Source organism: Pongo abelii, chromosome 14 (assembly GCF_028885655.2).
Source record: "Pongo abelii isolate AG06213 chromosome 14, NHGRI_mPonAbe1-v2.0_pri, whole genome shotgun sequence".
Classification (NCBI taxonomy): domain Eukaryota; kingdom Metazoa; phylum Chordata; class Mammalia; order Primates; family Hominidae; genus Pongo; species Pongo abelii.
The window spans coordinates 35,140,405-35,156,707 of NC_071999.2; the positions used below are offsets into that span (position 1 = coordinate 35,140,405).

The 16,303-nt window shown below is 37.7% G+C and overlaps 1 protein-coding gene across 7 annotated transcripts in view; it reads right to left on the bottom strand.

Moving 5' to 3' along the window:
* Window positions 1–1,716: 1,716 nt before the first annotated feature.
* The window catches only part of KATNAL1 (katanin catalytic subunit A1 like 1), a 93,326-nt gene continuing 78,739 nt past the window's right edge, over window positions 1,717–16,303 (bottom strand). For all 7 annotated transcript variants that reach the window (XM_002824138.5, XM_009248532.4, XM_003778182.4 and 4 more), the window contains exons 10-11: window positions 9,332–9,458; window positions 1,717–7,760 (exon numbers count right to left, since the gene is read on the bottom strand). In XM_002824138.5, the coding sequence (XP_002824184.1) occupies window positions 7,562–7,760; window positions 9,332–9,458 (326 nt within the window). In that variant the 3' untranslated portion in view covers window positions 1,717–7,561. The remainder of the gene's footprint in view (window positions 7,761–9,331; window positions 9,459–16,303) is intronic.

The following is a 16,303-nucleotide window of genomic DNA, read 5'->3' on the forward strand; positions in this document are numbered from 1 at the left end:
AGCCCAGAGAAATGACACACAGCACTAGAGCCCAAAGAATAGACCTCCCCACCACTCCTCATCCCTAAACTGCGGTACTCATTTACACATGATGCTAACAAGCCTAACAACTATTTCTCTAGGTTCACTGAAATAGGACACTGAAGAGGAAGAAAGGCTGATAAGAGACCAGTGGAAATGTTATAAAAGCAAACATCAAAACTCGAAGACCAGTCAGTAAGAGAGCTTTAAAGAAAAAAAAAAAGCCCTGCTACCCCTCCACTAACTGCAGAGAGTGGCATAAAACAACGGACTGACTGACCTCATAACAACTCTGAATCCTAAAGAAAAGGGTAAGTTCCAATTCTTCAGTTTACAAACTCAAGGAACAAATGTGATATGCTTTAGCAAAGTTTCAAATTGATAAGCATGTGAAAAAATGTTCCACATCATCTGGAAACTGCAATGGAAACAACGAGGTCCCGTTACACACCTATCAGTGAACCTAGTGAAACAGCTGTTAGGCTTGTTAGCATCATTATTGCTATTAGAATGGCAAAACCCAAACTACGGACACTACCACATGCTGGTGAGGATGTGGAGCAACAGAAACCTTTATCCATTGCAAGTGGAAATATATAACAGTACAGCCACTTTGGAAGATAGTCTGGTAGTTTCTTATAAAACTATACATACTCTTACCATACGTTCCGGCAATCACATTCGTATTTACTCAAGTTGAAAACTTAGGCGCTTGCAAAAACCTGCACATGAATGTTTATAGCAGTTTTACTCATAATTGCTAAAACTTGGATGCAAACAAGATGTCCTTGAGCAGGTGAATGGATAAACAAATTGTGGTACATCCAGACAGTGGAGTGTTATTCAGTGCTAAAAAGAAATGAGCTATCGTGCTACAGGAAGGCATGGAGGAAACTTAAATGCATACTGCTAAGTAAAAGAAGCCTGTCTGAAACAGCTACATATGATTCCAACTATATGACATTCTGGAAAAGACAAAACTAGAGAGTCATTAAAAGGCTCAGTGGTTGCCAGGAATTGGGAGGCGAGGGAAAGATGAATAGGTGGAGCACAGGGAATTTTTGAGCAGTGAAACGATTTTGTCTGCTGTTGTAAAGATGGATACATGACATTATGCTTTTGTCAAAACCCATAAAAGTGTGTAACACAAAGTGAACCCTAATGTCAACTATTGTCAATTATTGAATAATAATAATGCATCAACATCAGTTCATCAATTGTAACAAATATACCACACTAATGTAAGATGTTAATAAGAGGAGAAACGGGCGGGGGTTGTGAGTAAATGGGAGCTCCAAATTTTCTGCTCAATTTTTCTGTAAACATAAAACTGCTCTAAAAAAATAAAGTCTATTAACTAAAAAAATTGTTTGGAGGAGGTCATAAAGTAAGACTTAGTCATCTAGAAAATGCACCATATAGAACATCTACTTTGCAATGGTGCTACACAAATAAGACAAGTGTATTGATTATGCCAGTTGGAATTAATTGAAAAAACACACATCTTACCTGCATCAACCTTGAAATTATTGGCATAAGCACAGCAAATACAAAATGTCAAGTTCATAATATGTGATTTTATGAGAACAAAAATCTGGGGAAAGCCATCCCTTACTAGTGAGGGGTTTGTTGCTCCCACTGGTGGCAAGAAGTGCACCCGTGACTATAGATCAAAATGAACCACAAAGAAAACGATGACAACCAACACTCTATAAATTTATTACCAAATATAACCTATGCACAAACACGCTAAGCTAATGAGATTAGCAAAGTAGCAGCACAAAATGTAAGGAAAAACACATTTAATAAATATAACTTGAAAACGTATTTTTCTTTAAATTAGGTTCAAATACTGGGAGACAAACACTGAAACAAAAGTCTTAACAACGCACTTACAAGCCATCATAACATGCAGTGATCCTGCTGGACACTGTGTCCACTCACAACCATGTTAACTGGGGGCCACTCCCTGCTGCCGTACCATCATATGAATATACATTTGTCAGTAAAAATGTGACAAAAATGTGACATTTTTCCAGGTTTGTGTGTTTTCATAAAGTTACTCAGGTTTTTAGAGAATGAACATAGGAACATGTAGGATCCACAATTTTTAATGTCATCACATTAGTTTGTATTTACAAAACTCTAAGAAAATAGATGTGTGTTATGTTTGGAACTGCTGCTTTGAATGCAATACATCCAAATAATGAAGCTGACCATAACAAAGAAGGGAAAAGAAATTCAGACATTTCACAGAGGCCTTATTTGGAATATAAACGCTTTGCTAGAGAAAGAAAAATGGAATATTTTAAACAATTTCAAGATTAAAAAGAAAAGTTAATGGGAGGAGGGCAACAGCAGGAGGGAAGGATGTGCTTCAAAGAAACAAATCTGCATAGATGATGAACTGAATTTAATTCAATTCATTCCTGCCTAAAACTAAGCCTGGTTAACTGAGGTAGACTCTGGGGATTACACATGCAAAGAGTCAGGTTTTCCAAAGGGCGATATTTTGTCATTTCAGATATGGTAAAGTAAAAGTGCATTTTATAGTTTCGAACAATCAAATGGGAGTCCTTTTATAAGAGGGAAACTTCTCTATACTAATTCCCTATTTTTTTGTGCCAAATTTCCAAATGGACAAAAACCTACACACTGCTGGTAATAAAGCAATATCTAGGTTTTTCTTCACTTATTTTCTCAGGAAATGAGAAAGGTAAAATAAATTTTATGACATTACCTAAATATTTTTCCCATTTTTATTAATAAGTCGCTGGGAATTTAGAAATATCATTAAAGCTAAAGAGTTGTCCGGAGTCAAAAAACCTAATAAAAATTCAAAGATCTATTTGTTAACGAGGTGAATGTTTAAAAATATATCTATTATCCTAAGAATTTGATTACTAAAATACACAATCTCCACATTAAGAAACAAATATTAAAAGCAAATGTCAAAAAAATTAAGTAAGTATGAAAAACCTAATTTAAAAGTATAAATAAGTAAACTTACAATAATTACAACACAGTTTTTAGCTTTTGCTGTAAAAATAGTTAGTGGAGATGACAGTAAAACATTTGAGGCTTAAATATTTTTATCCCCCAACATGTCCCCCAACTATAATTTCTGCTTTTTTCTATTGTGACATATTCTCAGGTTCACACAAATATTATGTGCATCACAAATTAAGTGGTTTCTTAAAAATATACAATCAAAACAGTTAAGGAAAAAAAGATACAAAAAAGAGAATAGTTAGGAATTTTTCCCTATACAAGTTAAGGTGGCCTTTTCTTGGAAAAGGCCAGCATTCACCCTTAACATTATGCCTGTCATACAGAATATACCCTAAAGTGATTTATCATTAATAAAAGTTATCTTAAGAGTGGGAATCCACTATTAGGCAAAGAAAGACTCAATAACCTAGACAATACTGAAGGAACCGAAGTCCACTCACACAACATGAAATACTTGCCTAGTCCTTCATTTTATCTCAAGTTAGGGTGGGGGGAAAGTGAATCATAGCTACCTCAGCTGGTTACTGTTTTATGAGTCTCATCACACATTTAGCAGTGTATATAAAAACTTATTCCTAAGGAAGGAATTCAAATGAACTCAGGCTATCCAAAACCTAGAGTACTAATAATTTCATGTTCAACAGAGTCAGGCTATACAAAGCAAAGTCAAAGAATGACAATCATATTGTAAATTTGGGTTGTACACACACATTTTCCCCTGATGTATGTGTATGACTGTCCATAGATTCACCAGGTATTGGTTTGCTTACTTTTTGAGTAATTCGTGCTTTCAGCCTATGTTTTGAGAGTGAAATATGACATCACAAAAACTGTGATCTCAGAAGCTGAAATTAAGCCCTGAGCTATACAGCTAGACCAGACCCAAAAGTGTGCAGATAAAGTCTGTGATGCCACCATCTATTTTCTACTTGGATCACTAGAAGGTTGCAGCTTTCATTAAAGAGGTGTTTGATATATTTCACTAATATTAATTTCCTTTAAAAAAAGAAATTATGGGAGCAAAAGGTTTATAATAAACATGTCATGCTTATAATAAAGGGCAGCTTGGGAAATGGTAAAAATTGTTCATTAAAATAGATCCATAATAGTTACACATTATTCAAACAAATGTATATCAGTTCTAATTTCAAAACAGATTTAAAGTGCAAAAAATAGGGGAAAAAAACTTTTATATATTTTTCCAAAGCACAAACAGATTCCTATGCCTCTCCATCAGTGATCTAAACTCTTGTTTCAGTAGTAGAAGCCAGAAGCTATACAGAGTCATTAGAGAAACTGCCAAGTTGGAACTGTACTCTCTAGTACAGCTTTGTCTTGGTCCACAGAGCTCCCACCCACTGTGTCTTGGACCAACCAATACACATCTACAGAATGAAGGGACTATCTGATCAGATATCTGCAAAGCAGACTTAGCTTAGTCCTACAGTCATTGTGCTGCAGAACTCAAAATACTCATGTTTTCAGAGGAATTAAAGGAGCCAAATATTTTTCCTTTGATAATGCATCTGCTACCACAACACAGAATAACAAAACAAAACGAAGCAAAACAATTCAATCTCATTCTGGGTAAGGCAACACACTGTCTTCTGCAATAAAGACAGTCAGAGTGTGTGTGTGTGTGTGTGTGTATGTGAGTGTGTGTGTGTGATGTACATTAAAAGTTAGGGCTGGGCGCGGTGGCTCACGCCTGTAATCCAAGCACTCATTCTGGTAAGGCAACACACTGTCTTCTGCATTAAAGACCGTGTGTGTGTGTGTGTGTGTGTGTCTCTCACGCCTATAAGGCAACACACTGTCTTCTGCAATAAAGACTCTGTGTGTGTGTATGTGTGTGTGTGTCTCACGCCTGTAATCCTAGCACGCATTCTGGGTAAGGCAACACACTGTCTTCTGAAATAAAGAGTGTGTGTGTGTGTGTGTGTGTGTGTGTGTGTGTTGCATATTAAAAGTTAGGGCCAGGCGCGGTGGATCACACCTGTAATCCCAGCACTTTGGGAGGCCAATGTGGGCGGATCATCTGAGGTCAGGAGTTCGAGACTAGCCTGGCCAACATGGTGAAACTCTGCCTCTACTAAAAATACAAAAAAATAAGCCGGGCGTGGCGGCAACTGTAGTCCCAGCTACTTGGGAGGCTGAGGCAGGAGAATGGCTTGAACCTGGGAGGCAGAGGTTGCAGTGAGCCGAGATCACGCCACTGCACTCTAGCCTGGGCGACAGAGCAAGACTCAGTCTCAAAATAAATAAATAAATAAATAAAATAAAATAAAAGTTAAATAGAACACCTGAGGGATGACTTTAAGATCCTTTAAGGGATTTAAGATATACAAAGCATCTACCATCCACTGACAGGGCAAAATGAGAAACAAGGGAAATAAAAAGCACACCTGACTCACTTAACACAGTAAAGATAAGCTCCTAGGAAGTTTAAGTTGCCAAATACTGCTTAACTGGCATTAAAAGAATCACAATTACTATGTCATTATCCATGAAGAATTCAGAAAAATAATTAAATGCACACCAAGATAATTAATACAAAACCCAGAAAAGATCTAACTAATCAACTACTGTTAGGCTGGTGCAAAAGTAATTGCGGTTTTTGCCATAGAAAGTAATGGAAAAACCACAATTACTTTTGCACCAACCCATTACAAACAAGTTTTAACAATCACAAGACTAATGTTTTAGTGATGGTTCCTAAAACTTCAGGGAAAAAAAAAAGTATATTTCTGAATGGTAATAGTTTGCAAAATAATCATAATGAAACTACTTATTTCTTTATTTTAAAAGTTAATAAAAGGAAATCTCTCAATTTTTAGGAAGAATTCAATTACAATAAAATCATGATGTCTTATGATCTGGCATCTTATAATCTGTGTCTCAGAAAGAAGGGCAATTTACAGCATCAGTTGAATACTGGAGTTTAGAGTCAGACTTAAGTTATCTGAAAAGAACATAAGGCATTTAGAGTTTTTAGCAGGGAAAAATAATCAAATCTCTTTTTTTTTAAAAAAAACCTTCTTAGTATCTTGGTTAAATGTCCAAAAAGCTGTATTATTTTTAGTTTTAAACCAGTAGGCACCATTCGAAACTGAGAATTAAGGATGTTATCAAATACAAATTTTTAAAAGCTTGACCATTAAAGCATAAATTGCCTAACAAGACACATGTAATCATAAAAACTAACGCCAGGATCATTTATTTGTGATTGGATATATGCCATTTACTTTTTCTGGCTTCTTTCTAATGTGTAATTCCTGCTGAACTGAGTGAGCATGTCAGATTTCTATCTTTATCTTACTGTGTGTAAAAGTTCTCAACCTAGACAGGACAAATTTTAGAATTTTCCAATGAACATCATTCATTATGTACAATGCTGTTTTGCTAAACTAGCTGTTTGGAAAACTATAAAGATTTCATTTGTTTTGTGTTAGCCACAGAGAGTGGACTTGTTTAGAATGCAAAAGTATTTATCTCAAATACTAAAATCAAATTCAAGAAAAATCAAACAATGCTGGAGCTGAGAAAAATAATGGCTATATATCTGTTTGAACATGTTGAAAGAAAAGTGAAAACACAGACAGGCATGGTGGTGCGCACCTGTAATCCCAGCTACTTGGGAGGCTGAGACAGGAGAATTGCTTGAATCTAGGAGGCAGAGGTTGCAGTGAGCCAAGATCAACCACTGCACTACACAGCCTGGGAGACAGAGACTCCTTCACGCACACAAAAAAAAGAAAAGTGAAAACAAACTTGGAAGTCTAGAATGAAGAATTACATCTAATGCAATAATATTCTTCCCACCTTTCCATATTAAGTGTAAGAAGCACCAGCAAAAAATACTAAAGACAGAGAAATGACCTGGCAAAATGATTCAAATACCACAGAGTGTGAGAATATTCCTCAATAAAGCTCAAGATGTTATTAAGTAGCTAGCAGAAGAAATGGCGGGGTAGGGGAAGTAAAAATTCTAACCATATGACAGACTCTAACAGTAAGTCATAAATTCTAAAGGTTTAATTAGTAAATTCATTATTTCCTCCAAAATATACTGTCTTTCTTCTCTTAACAATAAATAAGAGTTGGACACAAATCCAATTTTGATGTTAAAAGTCAACATATATAGATAGGTCCCTCATGTTGACAGAGCAAAGAATTGGAAAAAAAAAAAACTGCAAATGAGAAATAGGGGTATTTCTAAATCTTCTGTATTCCTAAAATAGCACACTGCTCCCTTTCTTCAGCCTCCCTGACAGACTGGTTTGGGTGTGCAATATTAATGCAGGAATACATGGAATACCAGCACAAAGCCGGGGAGGGAGACTAGCAAACTCTCGCCATGAATTATTTCTCAATTACATTTAGTATTCTTTGCAGTTTTAGATTTTTTTTTTCCTTTAAGTGAAAACCACTCCACTGAAAAAAATTCCAAACTTGTTTTTTAAAAATTGCAGGAATTTCTGCATATTTTATAAACAAAAATACCAGAAATTAAAGAGCTGACAGAAATTCAAGCAGATCCAAATTCAACCATCCATTTTTCATACTTCTCCAAGTCTGCAGCAGAGACAGACTTAGCGATTTTCTTTAGGGCCAATTCAAAGTCTCCTTTGGTAACAGGCATCTGAAGTTCCTCTTTAGAAAGTGCACGGATTTCTTCTGGACTTAAGCCATTGATACGCCGTCTCATTGCCATTAAAGAGGCATCCCTAAAAATATACCAAAATCAGTCAACAGTAATTTTTGCACATGTTTTAAACACTTTCAATTGTAACAAAGTTATGAAAAAAAACAAAAGATTATATGTTTTTATGAGGCTTCTTAGAATTTTCCACTTAAGAAACATCCTGGGGGTTCAGCAGAAGTTAAAACAGGATGCAAATAACCAAAAACATGAAATATATAGTTAATGAACCCTAAAAGTCTAAGTTAAGCTCAAATAGTACTGAATTTTCTTTTCCCCACTCGCTCCTCAAAGACAGCCAAAAAGTTTAGGAAACTGAAGTCAAATTTTGAAATATTGAATAGTACACTTGGAAATGAACATATGGCTAATGTTAAGATAATTCAAACCACAGACCAGTTTGTCTACAGCCTAAATAGAGGAATGAAGACACGAATCACTCTCTCTGAAACATGAATATCCACATATAGTGGACATGGAATTCCCTACATGGAGTATTTATTTGTAGGCAACTGAAGGCATAAACTCTGGCTTCTCTTGATCCCATGTGCAGCTCTCTTTGACCAACTACAAATAAATATGAAGGTCTGGAAGAAAAGGATAATTCATAATCACAAAAAAGCTATTAGGAAGGCCAAGCTAACAAAAATGTCAAGTTCTTAAATATTTTACTATAGTAACAGCAGAAACTATTGCAACCTTATTGTATGCCACTAAACTTGGATGCACATGGGAAAAATGCGAGCAGAAAAGGTGAGAAAAACAGATGCTATGGCTTTAAAGAAAGGCTACTAAAGTCAATTTAAGTACAGTTAGAAAAATAAGAAAAAAAAACTGCAGAGTGACAGGAACTGTCTAAAAATTATGATGTCGCTAAACTGAAAAAATTTTAAATGTGTATCTTCCCCAGCTTACGCTGATCATTTTTGCTCATTTGCATGTGTTTAAATAATGCCAACAAAAACTAAATAATATTACTTTATGTTGATGCAGAAAGACTCCAACACAAAGCTAAACTAATCTTAGGTTGCCAAAGTCATTATTATCGAGTTAGACACAACAATTTCTTTTTTTTCTTTTTTGAGACAGAGTCTCGCTCTGTTGCCCAGGCTGGAGTGCAGTGGCGCGATCTCAGCTCACTGCAAGCTCTGCCTCCCAGGTTCATGCCATTCTTCTGCCTCAGCCTCCCGAGCAGCTGGGACTACAGGTGCCCGCCACCACGCCTGGCTAATTTTTTGTATTTTTAGTAGAGGCGGGGTTTCACCGTGTTAGCCAGTATGGTCTCGATCTCCTGACCTTGTGATCCACCCGCCTCGGCCTCCCAAAGTGCTGGGATTACAGGCGTGAGCCACCGACACAACAATTTCTTAAAAATCCAAAGATCAAAAACATCAGTGACCACTGCCATATAATTTTCATCTCACAATGAAGAATAAAGTTATATGGAAGAAAAAAGGACAAATGGGAAACCATTTCAAAGAAATGGGTAGCTGCTTTCATGTCTAACTACACTGGGCTAACTACATTGACTTTAAGACCAGTCCTCCTGCCAAGTCTATAACTAATGTCTAAAATCACAGATCATTACAAAAATACCTGCAAACGTTAGTGATGTCAGCACCAGAATAGCCCTCAATCTTCTCGGCTATATCTTCCAGTTGAATATCAGGATCTAATTCGACCTCACGAAGGTTGATCTTCAGAAGCTCGGCTCTTCCTTTTGCTGTTACAAGATTTTGGTGTTGTTGTTAGATGTTTTACTTTACCAATAATTTTGCTGAGAAATGACATATTAACATTTGGGGGGAAAATGAGGCCAATGCAAAGAAGAGTCAATAACTGTGTGTCCATTAGTATTATTACCAATTCACTGCATGACTCATGGAATCATTTAAATTCCTATGTGCCTCTGTTGCAGTAACTAAAAACTGAAAGAAAAACAAACAAACAAAAAAAACAAAAACCACCTGGGTTTTCTTTATAGACTGTGAAGATAACTACTATGAGAACAAAGAATCTGAGATCCTTCATGAAAAATATAAATATCAGTTTTCAAGCACCGGAAATGCTTCTCAAACAAAAAAAAATACTTAGCCTGGTGTTACAAAATTAGACTGCATCAAGTCTAACTCCTATGAATTACTTTGCTCACCTGTTAGTATGACATGGATCTCCAGAACTCTTATCAGTAGTTTAAAGAACATTTCCTGAAAATCAGTAATTGGCACAAAAAGCTCATTAATGTATTTTTTACTTGGAGAGCCAGCCCACAGACATTTGCTGTTCCAGTATGATTTAAATGTGAATTGAATAAGTTCAAACATACTAGAGAATTTTTAAAATAACCAATCACGCTTGCCATTTCACTAATGCTTTTAGTGGCAAATCTGCTTAGCACAGCACACTAAGATAATGCATTACTAGTTTATCTGGCGCTCTACTATTTCCTGAGATACAAAATGAAATTTAATTTTCTTCTACTTTTATTTTGAAAAATGCCATATATACAGGAAAAGAAAATCAATGAATACCCATTTCCCTTTCACTGGGATTCACCAATTGCTAACATTTTGCCATTATCACTCTAGCTGCCTCCTCATCTCTCTACCCTCAACTTTTTGAATTGAGCGCTAGCTGCAGGCATCACAACACTTCACCTTAAATTCCCCAGCATGTATCTCCTAAGAAAAAAGGTAGACATAACATTTCTCACCCTTATCAGGAGATTTAATACTGGAATACTAGTGTCTAATACACAATTCAAAGCAAAGTTTCCCCATTTGTCCCAAGCCTTTATAACTTTTACAAACCATAACACATTGCAGTCAGTTACCATGTCTCATTCATCTTCTTTCATCTAAAACAATTCCCCAGTGTTTACTTTTTGGTTCATTTTGTTTTGTCTTTCATGAAATTGACAATTCTCCCCCAATTGATCTCATACAGCCAAAGCATTCCAATAAAGATCCTCCTAAAAGGTCTATCTGTAGAAACTAACGGGCAGATACCAAAATGTTCACAGAAATGGAAAGAACCAAGAACAGCCAAGATGCTCTGGAAGAGCAACAGCAAAGTGGAAAGAATTGCTCTACCAGATTTTAAGACTTACTACAAAGTTGTAGGACTCAAAGCAGTGTGACACTCTTGTGGAAATAGACAAACAGATCAACAGTACAGAACGGGGTGCCCAGCAGCAGACCGAAGCATAATTACAGACACAGAATTTATGTCAGAGGTGGTTCAGGCCGTGAGGGGAAGGAGTGTTTTTTCAATTAATGATGTAAGAACAGCTGACTATCCACAGGGAAAAAAATGAAATCAGGTCCTACATCATACTGTACACAAAAATCAGTGCCAGATATATTACATCTAAATGCAAAGTTGTAAGTATTTTATAAAATAACAGAGAAGAATATCTGAATGACCTCAGGGAAGTATTCTCAAAACATATATTCAAAAAAATCAACTAGGAAAAGACTGATAAACTGACCACATTAAAATGAGGAACTTCTATTCATCAAAAGATACTGTTAACACAGTGAAAACAGGTAAGTTCCAGAGTTTGAGAAGATATTTGTAACATATGTAAGCAACCAAAGACTTGTATCAAGAATATTTAAGGAATTCCTAAGAATCAGCAAGAAAAAGTCAGACTACCCAACAGCCAGCGTGCCTGGCTATGCACAGTGGCCAGACCCCGGTGCTTGCTTGCTCACGCACCCCTCACCACTCTATGCCTGGCTTGCCCTTGGCCGGTGTGGGATCAGGGCCAGTAGCTCCAGCCGAGCACAGCCTGCCAGGCCAAGTGGGCGGAACGCTGGGCTCAAGCAAAACTCCAGCAAAGGCGCCACCAAGGATCCTGCAACACAAGCACTTTGGAAACCATATTGAATTCATCTATTAATACTGCAGCTGTGCAGCACTACCTAGCAATTCACTCCTAGGATGGAATGCTCCATTCTGGCATTCTTACCACTATACATGTATGAAAATGTTCACAGTAGCACTGTTCATAATAGCCTAAAACAAAAAATAATTAAAATGTCCACCAAATAATATGACGGATACATTTTGATATAATCACATAATAGATGGTATGGGTTAAACCATGTCCCTCAAAATTTTTAGGCAACTCCTAAACCCCAGTACTTCAGAATGTGACTGTATTTAGAGACAGGAGAGGTAATTAAGGTAAAATGAGGTCATATGGGTGGGCTCTAATCCAACATGACTGGTGTCCTTATAAGAAGAAGCGGTTAGGACACAAACATCCCTAAGGGGAAGACCACATGAAGACGCCGGGACAAGATGGCCACCTATAGGCCAAGGAGAGAGGCCCCAGAGTGCAACCACCCTGCCTACACCTTGGTCTTATACTTCTAGCTCCCGGTACTGTGAGAAAATTAACTTCTGTTGTTTAAGCCACCCAACCTTCGGTATTTGTTATGGCAGCCCTAGCAAACGAACATGACAGAATACCACACAGCAACAAAAATGAATCTGAGGGGGCATCTATAGGTGATAACATGGATGAATCTTAAAATACATTGAGCAAAAGAGGCAAGATACAAATGAACACAATCAGTATGATTTCATTTATGTAAAGTTTAAAAGGAGGTAAAACTTTGTTTGGGGATACATTGTTAGGTGATGAAATTATATGGAAAAGCAATACATTATCTCCATAAAAGGAAATCACCGTAAGGGAAAGGTGGTGACCCCCAGCAGAGGGCAGGAAGGGACCGTGCTGGGAGGGAACACACTGGGAGCTGCTGGGTTCCAGGGAGGCTCTACTTCTCCTGGAGCGGGTAACAGGGCTATCTGCTTCACCAGCTACTGGATAAACTAAACATTTTAGGAACTGTTTCTGTATTGAGTTATGTTTCACACACCACAAACACACAGTGAGACCAAGCAGAGCAGTGCCAAAAGCAGCAAGCAGGTGTGATTTGGGATTACCAGAAAACAGAAAGGGCAGGACTGGAAAACCTCTACCTCCACAGTTCCCTAATCCCAGGAGCCCCCATCCTTGATCCCAGCCAACAGGCTCACAGGGAGTACACCTGCTCAACATGTGGTTTAGAGCCAAAGAAGTCCTCCAGTCAGGCTGGTGGCAGGAGGGGTAGGGACAGAAAGGGGTGAGGGGAGGAAGCTCCTATGCCTACCGCTACAGAAGGCTGATGTGCGACTGATGTCCAGGTAAGAACTGATGTTAACATAAGAGCATCGTTACACAATGTTCCACACAGAGCCAGCAAATGCCAATGAACAAATACCCCTTTTCATTCTTACAGACCCAATATTAGAATACCACTGTATGTGTAAATCAAACGTTTCACTGTGCCTGGCCTAAGATCCTTAACACCAAGTTTAATATATTCTCCCACTGAAACAAAGTTCCAGACAGCCAACTTAAAATGAACATACATAAACCTGTTCGTAAGTGAGGACCTAGTGGTACTGAAGCTTAGCAGAAAGCATATTCTGTTTCCCTAGTAACTATGATTGGTGGCGGGGGTGTGGGGAACAAGTAACTTAAAACTGGTTATGTCAGTAATTTTTTAGAATATTCTTAAGATTTACCAGCTCCAAGAAACTGAGTTGATGGCCGGGCACAGTGGCTCATGCCTGTAATCCCAGCACTTTGGGAGGCCGAGGCGGGCGGACCATGAGGTCAGGAGATCGAGACCATCCCGGCTAACACGGTGAAACCCCGTCTCTACTAAAAATACAAAAAAAAATTAGCCAGGCGTGGTGGTGGGCACCTGTATTCCCAGCTACTCAGGAGGCTGAGGCAGGAGAATGGCATGAACCTGGGAGGTGGAGCTTACAGTGAGCTGAGATCGCGCCACTGCACTCCAGCCTGGGTGACAGAGCAAGACTCCGTCTCAAAAAAAAACTGAATTGATATTCAATAAGCTTGTGAAAAGATTTAACAAGGGATTAATGTGTTGTTAATCATAGTGTAACAAACTGTCAATCCTGTATCACGAAGTTAACACACATTCTAAATTTAAATAAATGTTGTTAGAGGAATCATACACTCCTTATACAACTCCTCTTGAATACACCAGGCAGTCCAGTGCAGGAGACAACAACTACATTCTGGGCCTGCGTATCTGGGCTCTGGATTAACATGCCTGCTCTCACTTAGCCTCTGGGTCCTCAGTTTCCTAAGTAAAATAAGAAAAGAATCTACCTTATAAAGTTGTCATGAGGGTTAGCCTGAGTTGGTGCATGCAAAGCCTGGCCCATGGTAAGTACTCAATAAATGTTCACAGCCCCCACCACCAGTCAATCAACAAACAGGACTCTGGGGAGACAGAAGGGTCCTTTTCCTGAGGGACATCTGGGAAATCACCAACCCAGATGAAACACCTGAGGACACGAGACAGGCCAGGGCGAGAAGACTGCGTGATGTCCACATGCTGTAACGTCAGCTTTGAAAAATCAGTAAAATTTAAAGAGAAGGGAAGAGAGAACCTGGGAAATGGGAGTACCACAGATAACAACACAGAAGTAGGAAGAAGCATGCCTGCAGCAGAATGGGGGAAAAAGGTAAGTAGAAAAATACAATAAAATACTGATAGATGCAAACAGACACAGATAGGATGTGAACTTGCAGTAAAAGGAATATATATATATATAAAGGACCTGACCCTGATGTAATAGGAAGTCAGAGTCACTCTGAGTTGAAAGAATATAATGCTATAATGCCTTGGTGTTTAGGAGGTCAGCCTAAAAGCAAAACAGAACTAAATGAAGAGAGGTTGAGAAAGGAGTACACTGGGCTCACCAGGTAGTTGCTGCCATAATTTAGATGCTTAAAATGAAAACAGCCTTAAGGTAAGAACATTAGAACTCACTTGTGCCTATTATTTTGCCTTCCATTGACTACAGCAGATTGTATTTACCAAGACAGCAGTAACAGTTCTCTCTCATCCCACATTCATTTCTACAATGTGACCCTACCACTCCCCAAACCAGAGGCAGTCTAATTCCCCTCCCCTTGAACTGGCATGGGCCTGAGAATGTCAGAAGTATGAGCAGAAGGGACATTACATAACCTCCAAGGGTAAATCATAAAATTCGATGCCATTTCCACCTTATCCAGTGAAACAAATACATTTGGAGCACTGAGCTACCATCTATGAGATCCAAATATCCCAAGGCCACAGGTAACATGGCCCAGCAGAGATCTAGGCTTGTGAATGAAGACATTCCACAGGATCCCAGGCCCCAGCTGTGGAGTCACCCCCAACCATGACCCAAGGCATCATGGAACAGACACAAACCACCTCCACTGTGCCCCATCCGATGTGAGAATAATACGATTATTTTGTCTCATTAAATTTTGGAGTGGTTTGTTAAACTGCAAGAGTAAGTGATATATTGGCTTTTCTTACCACCAATTTCTACTTCTTAAAGAAATATGGATGTTTCTTTATGGAAATTATATAAAGAGGCATTACATCTAATTACATTAGATGGCTTTCTGATTTCATCTATCCTGATTCTTATAATCTTTGCCTTTTTCAAATAAAAATTATTATTCACAGTTGGTTTTGTTCATAAAATGTCCAATTTTTTTTTAATTTTAATACATTTTACTTTTATTTCCATTAATTTTACCCTGGATTTCCAAAATCATTGTTTTCAGATCTCTCATCTTAAATTTTATTTATTGTTCAATCTCTTCCAGGCCTTTTTATCCTATCAGGTGGCTCCAGTCCCAAAACCTACCTATATATTCATTTCAAGCACCCATGGCTTCGATTCTACTTTTCTCTATGAAAATTCAGTTAAAATGCAACTTCCTCCATGAAGTCTCCCTTAAGTACACCAGTCAGAATTTGGGATTCCTCCCTCTCCATTCCAAAAATACTGTGCAGAGCTCTCGGCTCATGCATTCCACTATTATACTGCAGTTAGGGTAAGTATATGTCTGGCTTCCAAAGCAGTTCTTTAATAACAAGGAATGAACATTATTTATATTCCCACAGTTCCTAACAAATGTCTTTCACATAGCAAAGAGCTAAACAAACACTTGTTGATGAATTAATATAGATAAAAGAAAAAGAATGGAGTTCTAATTATAATTATTGGTTTGGGAGCCCCTTGGGGAGAAAGCATTTCCCAGGTTTCATGACCATAAGGTACACACCTTCAGATCCACAATAAACAAAGAGAAGCACCCCAAAGTAATTAACTGTTACAAACTTTTCATAAAGAAAAACAAGTTTAGAAGGAAGCCTCTTAGCCATGTTTATTTTCTTCTTCTATAATTCCAAAGGAAACTGAGTTCCTACCTTTATACCAGTATAAAGTATGTCTTTCCCCTAATACCTAAACTTTCCTTAGCAGTTCAGAAACTTGCTGTCATCAACTATTTTCTAATTATGTTTTTCTCCCTTTATTAGACTGAAGAATTAAAGTTCAAAAAACAAAAGTTTGAATAATGCAACTGACAGTTCAAGCAGCAAAAATTTTATTCCCTCCACTGGTATCAATTTTTATTTATAATCACTGTAATATGGTAGTAAAATTAAACTTTCAAATATATTAGAT